At 35.0% G+C, this 13,169-nt stretch overlaps 1 protein-coding gene across 6 annotated transcripts in view; it reads left to right on the forward strand.

Moving 5' to 3' along the window:
- Positions 1–13,169, forward strand: part of DST (dystonin) — a 283,474-nt gene that overhangs the window by 236,664 nt on the left and 33,641 nt on the right. For all 6 annotated transcript variants that reach the window (XM_031504425.2, XM_021551192.3, XM_021551193.3 and 3 more), the window contains 9 exons: positions 2,259–2,490; positions 2,839–3,065; positions 3,720–3,842; positions 4,457–4,558; positions 6,482–6,583; positions 7,468–7,641; positions 8,410–8,565; positions 10,733–10,930; positions 11,426–11,554. In XM_031504425.2, the coding sequence (XP_031360285.2) occupies positions 2,259–2,490; positions 2,839–3,065; positions 3,720–3,842; positions 4,457–4,558; positions 6,482–6,583; positions 7,468–7,641; positions 8,410–8,565; positions 10,733–10,930; positions 11,426–11,554 (1,443 nt within the window). The remainder of the gene's footprint in view (positions 1–2,258; positions 2,491–2,838; positions 3,066–3,719; positions 3,843–4,456; positions 4,559–6,481; positions 6,584–7,467; positions 7,642–8,409; positions 8,566–10,732; positions 10,931–11,425; positions 11,555–13,169) is intronic.

The following is a 13,169-nucleotide window of genomic DNA, read 5'->3' on the forward strand; positions in this document are numbered from 1 at the left end:
GTTGTGTTCTAGCAACTGTTAAGTATTGGTTAATTCTTATAACTATTAAATATGGGTTAATTGTCTTTAAATTCACACAGATTCTTTTTCTTCTACCCCAGATTCAGAAAAGAACTCAGTAAAACTTTGTACATAAACCCATACAAAAACCTGAATAAAAATGCTTTGTTCTATACTGCTGTTTTTATAGGAAATTCCCCTTTTTTCTCTGTTCCCTGGAAATTAAGTACTATATTCTGCTTAGGTCTTAAATACTAAATAAAGAAATGCACCTTGAAGACCTTACCAATTCTACATTTTAAGTAATCTTTTCAGGTCATTATAATTAATGTCATATTCTTAGCCCCTGCAGTTGAGTTTAAGAATGTGAGGCAAAACTAAATGACATCAGATATCTTCCTACTTTTGAACTGTTTATAGATGTTTCATATTATATATATATTTACTGTGTAAACTTTCAGTCATTCTAAACACCTTCCTTATTCACACCTCTGAAATATGCCTGATTATTTAGATCCTCTCTTTTTCTTTGTCATAAATGCTTAGTCTTCCCCATATGTGGAGCTGCCAATTTGAAAATCAAGATACTTAGTGTTAGAGTCCCTGTTTTGTATGTGATAGACATCAGCATGTTGTACTGGCTAAGTACAGAAAGCAAGAATTAGAAATGCATTCTTTGCTAACACCTAGAACATAATCAGATGTTGAGAAATTACTATTTATGCAATACTTTATGGTTAATTTTATATACCTAAATGTATACACAGATGGCAAAGCAAAGCATTCTAATGCCTATAGAATGTAATTATATAAAATATTTTTTATGAAGATATGTGAATATGTATTATCAGATCTCTCTACTATGATGTTTACGTCAATGTTTGTCTAGACAGTCCTTGAAGAGTAATTATTTAACTCTTCAGGTTTTAAATTATATTAAATTGCACTGTGTATCAAAGGAAGGACATAATGTATGAAGCTAGAATGAGAGGTTGTAGTGACTTGCATTTTCTTCCTTTTAAGTTCTAAAACACTTTGTCTTATTTGTTGAAGTTTGTACAAGGAGGCCCACTGAATGCACGGGCAACTTAAAAATGCAGTGTGTGTCCTAAAATTAGATGCAAATATTGCCAAATTAATTTCAGTTTTTATCACTTTTGTTAGGTTTCCACAATCAGTTGTTTGATTGTTGCCACAATCAGTTTCTCAGAAGTCTTGAATGTGGGAAAGCTACTTTCCTTTCATAACACATTTTGTTAGCTTGTATGATATTCACACTTCTAACAAAAACACTGAGGCCTGTAATGTTAGTCATAGAGTCAGATTTGAAGTGGGTTGTATGGTGGGAAAACGTAATCATATTTATATTGCCTGTGTATAATCCTTTGAATAGAAGGGATGTAGCTATTTGTTCACAAAAGGTAATCTTGTTTTACTGTGTTCTTTCTTGCATCTTTCCCAGGTGTTGTCAGGAGTACTTTTTGTACATCTTGGAGAGTCATTAAATGCACCTGTGATTTATAGATTTCTTTAATTTGAAAGGGGTGTGGTGATGCAAGATATTTAGGAATCTCTGTGAATTCAAAAGCATATAATAAAGCCTATCCCAAAGGCTGAACCTCTTTAACACAGCTGTAATTTCATTTCTGAGCACCTAGCTGGGCTCAAACAAAGAAGAATATAGTATACACTGTTCTGTGCTTTTAGTTGCAGAAAGTAACATACCTTTACTGCACCTCCTGACCACTAACAGATGTCTTTTTGCATGACCTTACACATAAAGCCTCAACTGGAGGTAGTACGTATATCAGGATGTTGGTCCTAACAGGAAAATGTATGTTTTTAATAATAAAGTACAAATCTGTCTAAAATGATGAAGTCAGAAAGCCATGGCTCTCTAAAGCTACCAACTACATGAGTTTCACAGGGCTAAATGTAACTGGATTCTGCCATGTGTGTAGTACTCTCAGAGGGAGTGTCTCAGGAGTGAACCTGAACTTAATAGGAAAGTTCTTGAATTTGAGAGAACCTACCATTTTACAGGGTTATTTTTGTAATTTAGATATTAAAGAGCCTAGAGGGAGGTACTGCAATTTGCACATACATAAGTTGGATAGAGATGCAAAGTACCTTTTCCCAAGATAATTTCAGATGCCATTTTTTAGTTTGTTGTTTTGCTTTTTTTTTTTTATATTTTTTTTATTTTTATTTATTCTAATGTGTCTGCCATTTCTTACTGTCCTGTACCACCCTCATAGTTTCATGACAAGATAAATCCAACTCTCGAGAGTCTGAAACGCATAGTGGAACGTCTGAGGCAGCCACCTTCCATCTCGGCAGAGGTTGAGAAGATAAAAGAGCAGATCAGTGAAAATAAGAATGTATCAGTGGATCTGGAAAAACTTCAGCCAGTGTATGAGACACTTAAACAGAGAGGGGAGGAAATGATTGCTCGCTCAGAAGGCGCTGATAAGGATATGTCTGCTAAAGGTAATAGACTGAGAAAATTTTCATGTAGTGGAAATGCAGTAAGCTGCAGCATATAAAATTCTTCATTTCTGATGACCTCTAATCTGGGGAATGTTCTTCTGGAGAAGCTGCTTAAGATGTATAAAACCAAAACATTTGTTTAAAATAATTCATTGTGGATATGACCTTTATTTTATTTTTAAAGGCCGTTGTGTTTGTTTTCACTTAACATTATAAGGAGCCCTGCAAAGAAATATTTTAGAGTCTAAATTTTAAAATGTACACATATGTTTCTGCTGTAGAACTGTAGGGAGATTTATGACCAAGAATTGTTTGCCAAGGTAGTAATCTAGTTCCTTTGTTGTTTAGCTGTTCAAGATAAACTAGACCAAATGGTCCTAATTTGGGAAGACATCCAGACCTTAACTGAGGAAAGAGAGGCCAAACTGTTGGATGTAATGGAACTAGCTGAAAAGTTTTGGTGTGATCATATGGCTCTTGTAGCTACTATTAAAGATACTCAGGACTTCATTCGAGAGCTGGAGGGACCTGGAGTTGACCCATCTGTAGTCAAGCAACAGCAAGAAGCTGCAGAGGTCAGTAGAAATTATTTTCTTGATTTGAAGTACTTTATTTGTGGCATGCAGAGGAGAAATTATTTTGTAAAAAGAGGGATAATTGTGTAGAAATTTACAATAATGGTATCACAAGACTCTACAGTTAATAACATGTATCAGTGCTTAATTGCAATGAGCATGCAACATGTGCTTGTCATTACATTTCCTTATTTGTTAGTAAACATGTATATAATAACCATCTCACTCAGACTTTTAAAAGTTGTACATACTTGAGATTCCTCGAGTAGTACGTAACATCTAAATGAAAGGTGGACAAATGTATTATGCTCCATGTAGAATGCTCTAAGCCTGTAATTAATTATACTGATAGTTAAATGTTTGAAAGTTGAATGATAACCTCTGACAAAGAAGACACTCTGATTAAAGAAATCTAATTTAAAACTTCCTGTTTACTTTTTCCATCTCATGCAAAATGGTATCATAAACCCTTGTTACAATTTAGACTGTTGTCAGCTGATTTCATCTGACACTCAAAGAGATGCTTATTTTTTAAGTCCAAGTGACTGGAAGGAAAACAATGGTGGAATCCTGATGTGTTCTGTCTTGAAAGCAAGTTGTACATAGGTTATTAAATGTAATATTAGCAGTGTTGTATTATTTTTTTCTTTGTAGGCTGCTAAAGAAGAAATTGATGGACTACAAGAAGAACTAGAAGCAGTTGTGAGCCTTGGCTCTGAGCTGAGAGCTGCTTGTGGAGAGCCTGACAAACCTATTGTCAACAAGAGTATAGATGAGGTATGAGAAATGCAGATGCTTAGGTCTGCTACGTGATAGCTTGCTCAGCTGAAATTGGTATATTGTCTATGACCCCAGCCAATTTTGAAAATAATAATTTTGTGACAAAAGTGAGACACCACTGAAGCCTTTGTGGTAAATGAAGATTTGCCTTTTGAGTGAATAAATCTTAGAACAGTACACAATGTTTTATTTCATTGATTTATGGTTTGGAGCTTTTGTAAAAGACAGGTTTTTTTAAAAATAGTCACTGATTAATATTGTAGGTGACTGTTTCTTGCAAAAAGTTATGCTAGAATGAATTTTGGTTATGTATTGTTCATGCTAAGTGAGACAACTGAGACTATCCTGTTTGGATAGTGTTCAGCAATGTATGATTCTTTTAAGCTACTTTTATTATGATGGTGCAACTCCAAATGATTTAGTAGTATTTCCTCCATTAACTGTAATATCAGTCACTATTGGAGTTAACACCTTTTATAATCCAGAACCTCTACTGAATTCTGAAAGAAATTAGTTATGCAGTGATAGGGAGGACAAGAGTGTTAATATGGAATAAATATGAACTAGTTATACTTATTTTGTTTGTTGGAGTAAATTGTGCTTACTTGCAGCTCAATTCTGCATGGGATGCATTAAACAAAACATGGAAAGAACGTGTGGATAAACTTGGGGAAGCTATGCAGGCAGCTGTTCAATACCAAGATGGACTACAGGTAAGATGATGTGATATACTTAACGCAACCTTGGATCAATGGGATTTAATGTGGTTTTAGTAAAAAGTATTATGTGATTAGGTAGGTGACAAGTACTGCATTGTGGTTGTAGTGACTAATTTCTTGAGTAGTTAGGGCTTTTTTCTCGAGATTGGTTGGGGTTGGTTTGTTTGGAATTTTTTTGCATTAAAGAATATGTATGTTGGGTTGTTTTCTTCATGTCCATATATTACACTGTGATTAGAGTCAAAATTAATGTCCCTTTCTTTGTTGATAAGAGTAGAGTTTTTTTGGCACCACACATTCAGAGTAGTTCTGCTCACATTTTCTTGTGATAGTCAAGGCAGCTTAAAGTTGTGACACATCTTTGTGGTCTGAAAGGAACAGAGTTCAGGTCTGTATACCCACTTGCTGCTATTTTCTTTGAGTAGAAGACAGTTAATGCACTTGACTTTTATTCCACCTTATTTATAAGTAAAATTAGTATTTTAAACAAAAATATTATTGACAGGATGTTGCTAAACCATTATTCTTAGTATAATTTATCCTATCATGATGGTTTAGAAGATGATTCCTTTTTAAATCTGTAGGCAAATATTCCAGCAGTTTTAAGGTATCTTGTACATTGTGCTTCCTTGAACTGATGAAGTTTAAAAAAAGAGGAGTTGTATGACCTTTAAACGTCTCTTCCAACACAACCTATCCTTTGAAACTATGGTATTTTCTCTGTATATGCTGCTGGCTTTTTGTAGTTGTTTTTTTTTTCTTGGTGGAATTACTGTCTTCCCTTGTTCATTAAATCTTTAAAATTGGAATTTCATATGACACTGAGATCAGTTCTATATTTGGTGCAGATCAAGCAGCAGACCACTCCTTAATAGTAATGCAGCATGCCTGTTTTGCAGTGCACCATCACTGTGGATTCTCCTGTGTTCCTACTCTGCAAAGATTGATTATACAGTTAGAATCATCACCATTTGGTTTCAGTGCTTTCTATAACTGTATATGGCACATCCTACAAACCCTGCTACTTTGTGAAAGAGTGTATTTGAGTGCTGTCTTACACTCATTTCAATGGACAGTATGGAAAGTGTTATGGACAGATTGTTAGCTGCAGCTACCTCACCCTCTTGAGCACATTGGGCATGGTTTTCCTTTTTCAGAGAGCAGTGGGCAGCTCCAAAAAGTTCTACTCTAAGCATTTCTCCTAAATGCTGTCTCCACAGATAACAGGCAGGTGGAAAGGGGCCTAGTTGGAGGTGTTTTTTCCCTTATGCAATTATTCAGATTGATGCAGGTGTTCTTAATCTATGTAGGGTATTCTTGAGGTACTGCATTGTATTGGGAGCAAAAGGAATACCCACAAAGCATCAGAACTGGGAGACATCATTTATTTATATATTTTTTTTTAAAGTCACTCTGCATTATTCTATAGAGATTCATTCTGTCTCAATTATGGTCCTTTACCTCCTAGTATGTGCTGAATAGATAGTTCCATGTTCCTTACACCAAAAGAAGTTTATTTGTAATCCTCATTTAAGGTGTGTTATCCACCACCTTCCATTTTCACTCCAAACAATTGTAGAACAGAGTAAAATCTTGAGTAAAATCTGCCATTTTATGAATCCTCTGAAAGCTAAATACAAGAGGTAGATTGCTACTCAGCATGAATGATTCTGGCAGAATCTTGCTGCTAACAGAAGTCCAATCTTGCAGAATTCACACTCCTGTAACTGTAACATGGGTATTTGTTCTATTATATTACAAAGAAACCTAGGTTTTGCTGGGAAAGTTATTTTCTTTGAAAGAGAACAGCAATACCTTCTCTGGAAAAAAGAAAAATTCTGATATTTTATTTAATACAACTTTAAAAAATAACAACATTTCTCTTCTCACACTTAAATATCATTCTGTGATTTTCAGGCATTATTTGACTGGGTAGACATTGCTGGCAGCAAGTTAGCATCTATGTCCCCAGTTGGAACAGATCTAGAGACAGTGAAGCAGCAAACAGAGGAACTTAAGGTATGAACTAGCAGTTTGTTTCCTTTATATTTCCATTGTCTTTATTTTTCTGTGTTGTGTAATGTTTTTTGAGAGTAAAATGCAATTTTCATTTTCAATTTTTAGTAAAGAAGAATTTGCATGAAAATATAAAAATATTTAATTGAAAACTTTTCATTTTAAAATGCACTTAATTTAAAAATCTATTTCAAATTTTGTCTAGGCTAGACATTTTATTTTTTCTGATAGCCCAAAAATAGTTGTAATATCAATCATTCTCTTTCAAAAGCTATGAAGTTATGATGTCCAGGATTCTTCTGCTATGACATTTATAGTTTCTGGTTTCTAACATGAACAGTTTCTTTGAGGCTCTGCGAGAAGGCCTCCAAAGCTTTGCTTCTGCCATTTGAGCCTTTGTGTAAATGCTTACACAGATAATACATGACTACGGTGAAAATCAAAATTCCAGTCTAACTTAGAAACCTGTCTGCAAGGATTAGTATCTGTGACCAAATATGCTCCTGATGTTGGGATGCTGTTATGCCATGTTTTAAAAATAGAGATATGTTAAGATCAGAGAAGGTTTTTGGTTTTGTTGCTCACTTGTAAATTTTGTTGGCTGTGAGCAGGCTGTTTTATATATTTTATGATGTAATTTCAATTGACCTTACATTGTTCAGAACATATGTACACAAGGTGCATTCAGATTGTTGCACCAATTGTGTGTTAATGAGGGTGTTCTGCTAAAGAAAATTTGCTTTCCCTTCCTTTCAAGAATAATTGCATTTGAATTTTATAGCATTATCACCATCACAACCACAAGAGCTAGAGCATAGAATCATTCTATGATTCTATAATCATTATTTGTGTTTCATTTATTTCTATTCTTTTTCTATTTACAATAGCAATTTAAAACAGAAGCTTATCAGCAGCAGATAGAAATGGAAAGACTGAACCATCAGGCAGAGCTATTGCTAAAGAAGGCAACACAAGAGAGTGACAAGCACACTGTTCAAGACCCTCTCTCAGAGCTCAGACTAGTGTGGGACAGCCTAGAAGACAAAATTATAAGTAGACAGGTAAATAAGCATGGAGGTGGGGGCTTTATTAATGACTTCATTTTTTGTGAAAAACTCATTGTTATGCATAATGCTTATATTAATTTACACATTCCTTTTAGTTTGGAAGCTAAAACACCTATATATAATAAGATTTGAATTGTACAATTAGTTGAGTTTTTAAACCTTCTTTTTAAATTTTCTTTCAGTAATGCTATGTTGAATGATTATTATTTCAGTTTGGTTATTTGATGTCTTAAGTAGCAGTTGAAAACATGTTTATATATGCAAAAGTAATAGTAGCAGCTGAACTGAACAATTGAATAAAATCCCATTAACTTAATATTAAACTATTTTGGTGTTATTTCCTTAAATTATCAAGATATGTGAAAGAATCCTTTGAAGTGTAATAATTTTCTAAACTAAATAATTTCATGACAAAGAAAATATTGTAAAGAGATCATGCACCAAATTGCATTTATATTGAAAATATGTGTTAAGTGACAACAAACTACTAATACATCTGATGAAAGGACCTTCAATCTTAACTCTGGTCTGGTATGGCTTCTTCCAAGGTCAGGAATTTGAGCCTGGTATGCAAGGCTTTACAAGGGAATTGCTAACTCAGCTGTAGTTATAAAGCATTGCCTGTACTGAATAACTCTTCCTCCCTGGTTTTTATTCTGCCTTATGTGTGGACTCTGCTCTGGATTATGGTGACTAATGGTAATGAAGACAATTCAATTGATTTGTGAAATGATTTTCTTGTTAACTTTATTTTTACTGTAGCACAAGCTGGAAGGTGCCTTGTTGGCCTTGGGGCAGTTCCAGCATGCCCTGGATGAGTTACTGGCATGGCTGACGCATACAGAAGACTTGCTGAATGAACAGAAACCCGTGGGTGGAGACCCCAAGGCTATTGAAATTGAACTTGCCAAACATCATGTATGTAATTATAAACTATATTGACCAAAATGTTATTTTGATATTTATCTTAGGGATGAGTCTTCTAATTAAACTTTACATTTGATAAATAATTCTCTACATACGCTTGCAACATGCAGATTATAGCTGAAGTGAAGGCTTAGAATATGTAATATCTTTCCTGTTACTCCTCCACATTCCTTCCTCTCTTGCATATGCTGTGCAAGTAGCATAGGTTTTAGCTAAAAATAAACAGCTTACCCTAGACTCCACCTCTAATCACCTTTCTTTGACCTAGGGAATTCAAAACCTGAACCTACTACATTACTCTCCCTGAAGCAATAAACTCCTCGATTAGTGCTGTTTAAGCCAAGTTTCACAAACTGCATGGCTCTTGCATATCATTGGTTCTTTCTTCCCTCTCAGAACATAGTGATTTGTTATGAACTCTGCAAAATTGGGTGTCAGCTGGTTTAAGCTAAGATGGAAAATGCTTCTCTGAAAATCTGTGCAAATTCCCATTTTTCTCTGTGTTACTTGTGACATAGGGTTGTTTGTTTGTTTTAGTATTTTTACTGATCATTGTTATTTTAGAGCCCATGGAAGAATGCTTCTGCTATGTCTTTATTTTTAAAACATCTCCTCAGAGTTTTCCCTGTGTCTATATGTAACTCTGTGCTCTTCATAATAATGTGTTCTTTCTGGGCTTGAAGATTTCAATCTAATTTTGTAATTCCTCTCCCTTTAAGTCTGCGGTTTAATTTTTGGCCTGCATATGATGTAAAAAGCACTCAGAGTCCATTTTGGATTTTGAGAGAATTGATTGAAATTGACAGTACACAGATAATTAAAGTATTTTCATTGTCTGTGTTAATGCAGCTATGCAGTTTCTGAAAGTTTTTGGGTGGTCAGTTGGAACTTGAACAGAATACAGTATCTACATACCCTATGTGACTATTGTTATAAACAGACCCTTTTAAAATAGAGTAAATAAAATTACAAAACCAGGTTCTGCTCCATGAGCCTTTTATGTTCTTATCGAACGGAAGTGTTTTACTAGTGAAGAAGCATCAAGACATCATTTGTGTTGAAGGAGTTCAGAAAAAACATGAATGAATCTACTTCCTTTTCATAATACAGAGTTTATAGGTTAGAAAGTTCACACAGTAGTGCATCCTGTGGTAGCCTGTAAAAACATTCACCTCTTGAATAAGAATAGGGCTTGTTCTTAGTGAGTCTCAGCAGGAAGGAAGGGATAAGATGCATCTGCTTCTTTGAATACCTTTTTTCACCCTGTTAGGAAAATAAAATAATCTGGTTCTTAGCTTAGAAGAATTAAAGTAAATGTGATGTGTATTTTGTATTCAAGGTCTACTTGTGACTCGCTATTTCGTATTGTGCTCCATTTGGTTTATTTTTAAGTTTCTTTTTGTTTAGCTTTATATTTTTTCCATATGGTAGTACTTTGAGGGAGGTGAGTTTGAGTCAGACCCCATGGAATTTCTTAGATAGAGTTGATCATTTTCTTCCCAACCATTTTGTGTATTTCTTTTTGTGGTCTGTATTCAAACTTTTTTTGCCCTGCCCTCCATCCTTCTGGAAACAGCATTTTTTTCCCCAAATGCACCTTTTGCCTTTTATGGTTTTTACTGTGGTTGGTGATAAGAGGTTTTCCAGCAGATGGAGGAGGTCTTTTGGTGTTAGTAGTACAACCATCCCCTAGCTTTTAGCACAGGTCAAGTGTCCTGGTAGCCTGACATAACGTGAAAGGAGTTGTAGCCATGATATGCACAAGAAGACATTGTAGCAGCTGTGTTGTTGTATAGCACAGCAGGCACATAGTATTCAAAGCAAAATCCTGTTAAAGGAAAGTATATAATACATTTAAAAAGTGAAGAAATAATTATTCCCTAGAACTACTAAAAACCTTTAATAATTTCAGAAATACATGCTCTCAGAAGGAATATATTATTTTTTTCCAAGGTTCCAAAATTAACTTTAGTATTTTGTCAGAATGGTTACTGCCAGAATTATTAGTGCTTTTGATTGAAGAGGTCTAAGAGCTTTAATATCTGATGCCTGTGCTGATGTTTAACTTGTCTTGTCCCTGGACTACAACTGGTTCAATCATTGTGAGTGCCTTCACTCAGTAGCATACCAATATGGCCATGCTGTGTTACAATTGTAGGTGCTACAAAATGATGTTTTCGCTCATCAGTCTACGGTGGAAGCTGTTAAAAAAGCAGGAAATGACCTTATTGAATCAAGTGCTGTTGAAGAAGCAAGTAATTTACGGAGCAAGCTGGAACTCCTGAATCAGCGCTGGCAAAACTTGTTGGAAAAAACAGAGCAAAGGAAACAGCAGCTGGATAGTGCCTTGATCCAGGTGAACAGGAAATGATCAAATATAGAGATAACTCAAAAAAAGTGTATTTTACATGAAACACACAGATATGTGTATTAGAAGTTGGCCTAAATCAAAACCATGATGCAGATGCTCCTGAATTTGGAGAAAGTTTGAATCCAGCTGTATCTTCCACAGCTGCACACTGTTTCTTACAGTGCTGATATAAGACTTCAGCTTTTGGTCTAAGTGTTTGTAAAGAGTGAAATTTCTGTATAGGTGTATTGTTCAGGGAAAACATTGGTCTCACAGTAGTTATTTTGACTGCTTCCATGATTTCTATGGTTTTTGTTCTTATCCTTTAGATTGAATTGAGCTAGTTGGTTTGTTTGCTTTTTCCTTTTCCCCCTCTTCTTGAATTTCCTTTGATTATTACAAATATCTGATTAAATCAGTTGCCAATGTGCTTATGCATCTGAGCTGGTATTGGAATGAAGAACATGTAAGTTATCTCTAAAATGATGTGGTATAATTTAGGCTCAAGGTTTCCATGGTGAAGTTGAGGATCTGCAGCAATGGCTGACAGACACTGAACGTCAGCTGTTGGCATCAAAACCTGTTGGAGGCTTACCAGAAACAGCAAGAGAGCAGCTTAATGCACATATGGTAAGTATCAGTATTAGAATGCTTTGCAAATTGTATTTCAGGACTAACTATCTTTTAAGACTGTTTTTTGTAAATACAGAGTGTGTTCTATATATCACAATGTCTGTACAGTGTCTTAAACAAATTTAATAGCCTTCAAAACAACACTGTTATTTACAGTGTAGTTTAGTAGCCTGTTGGGGCATGCCCAAAGCTGAACCATTATTAGTATAGAGACAAATAAAACAACTTTTGCATCTTTACAAAAGGTATTTGCAGATTTTTCAGTGATTCCTATTCGTCTTTTCCCTTCTGACCCCATAACTAAGTTTATGATTTTTCTAAAGTTTGAAGATTAACCTAAAAATGGCCCACATTCACTAAACCTTGACTTAAGAGATTTGATCCTGTATTCCTTATCTAATAAAATTTGACAGTAGTCATCATTAGCATAGAAGTAAGAAAGGCTACTGGCTCATAGAGGCTGAGCTTTAATTAGAAATGGCAAGCTGACCAGGATGCCTGAATTATTCCCTTTCTTTCTCTTTCAAGAGACATTCTGTGGATTTCTCTGCTCCCATAGAGCCATAGAGTTTAAAAAAAGACACACTTGATCTCTTTCCTCTAAGGAAGGTGGTTCTTACTGCTCCATTTGTGTAAAATCATGATGTGCTGTTAGGCCAAAATATAAACCCAGACCTTGTGATCTAAACCTCTGAATTCCTGGCTCAGATGTAACAGCGATACTTAATGAACTGTCCTTGAACAAGAATATGCCTGACCTGACACTTCCAATTAGAATGCTGAATTGTCATAATGTTAAAAAAATCAGATTTTTTTTTTTTTTGAATGATGCTAAAGATCATGGCTTACCAACATGAGGCACTTTTTGTTTCCTTCTGTTTTGTCCTCAAAAATTTACCAGTATTTATAATTGATAGGGAAACTAATTCACAATTTTAAAATCAGTTAAGACAGAAAACTAGATCCAAACACAAATACTCCTGTGGTTTTGAATTCCTATAATACTTTTCTTTTTGTCATAAAGAAAAAACAAAAAAGGGAAAAATAGGTGGCGGGATATTTTTCCCCTGTGAGAGTGGACCGTAATCATGATTCCTTGGAGGTCAGTGACAATCTTTCCTTTTTTCATCCTGCACTTAGTTCAAGATGCAAAAATTTTCCATGGAAACTTCATAGTACATTCTTTGCTATGCAAATTTTCTACACATACATTGTTTACAGAGTGATTAGTTAAAGGGCCTTTAAATTCAACGTTATAGTCTGAACAAGTCTGACTGTCCCCAGTAATATGCATTCTAGGGTACAATCCCTCCCTGACTGTACATGTACATTCTAGCAGGGTACTACTGACCTGGTGGCCATCTGCAGGCACTGACTTGCTATCAACCCTTAAAGCACAGAACTTTATTTCCTTTTGGTTAAACCTTAGTACACATGTGCAGATATGTGTTAACTCTCTCTCTCTCTCCTTTTATTTTTTATTTTTTTCTGAAATGTTGAGGCCACTTCTCATGTTGTCTACTGCAGTCCAAATTCAAACTTGGCTCTAAGTGATTAGAGCCAACTACTGATGTGAAACTGAAGGAGAAAGTTTTTTGATTTGTTCCTCTTT

This window comes from Lonchura striata, chromosome 3 (genome assembly GCF_046129695.1).
Source record: "Lonchura striata isolate bLonStr1 chromosome 3, bLonStr1.mat, whole genome shotgun sequence".
Lineage (NCBI taxonomy): Eukaryota > Metazoa > Chordata > Aves > Passeriformes > Estrildidae > Lonchura > Lonchura striata.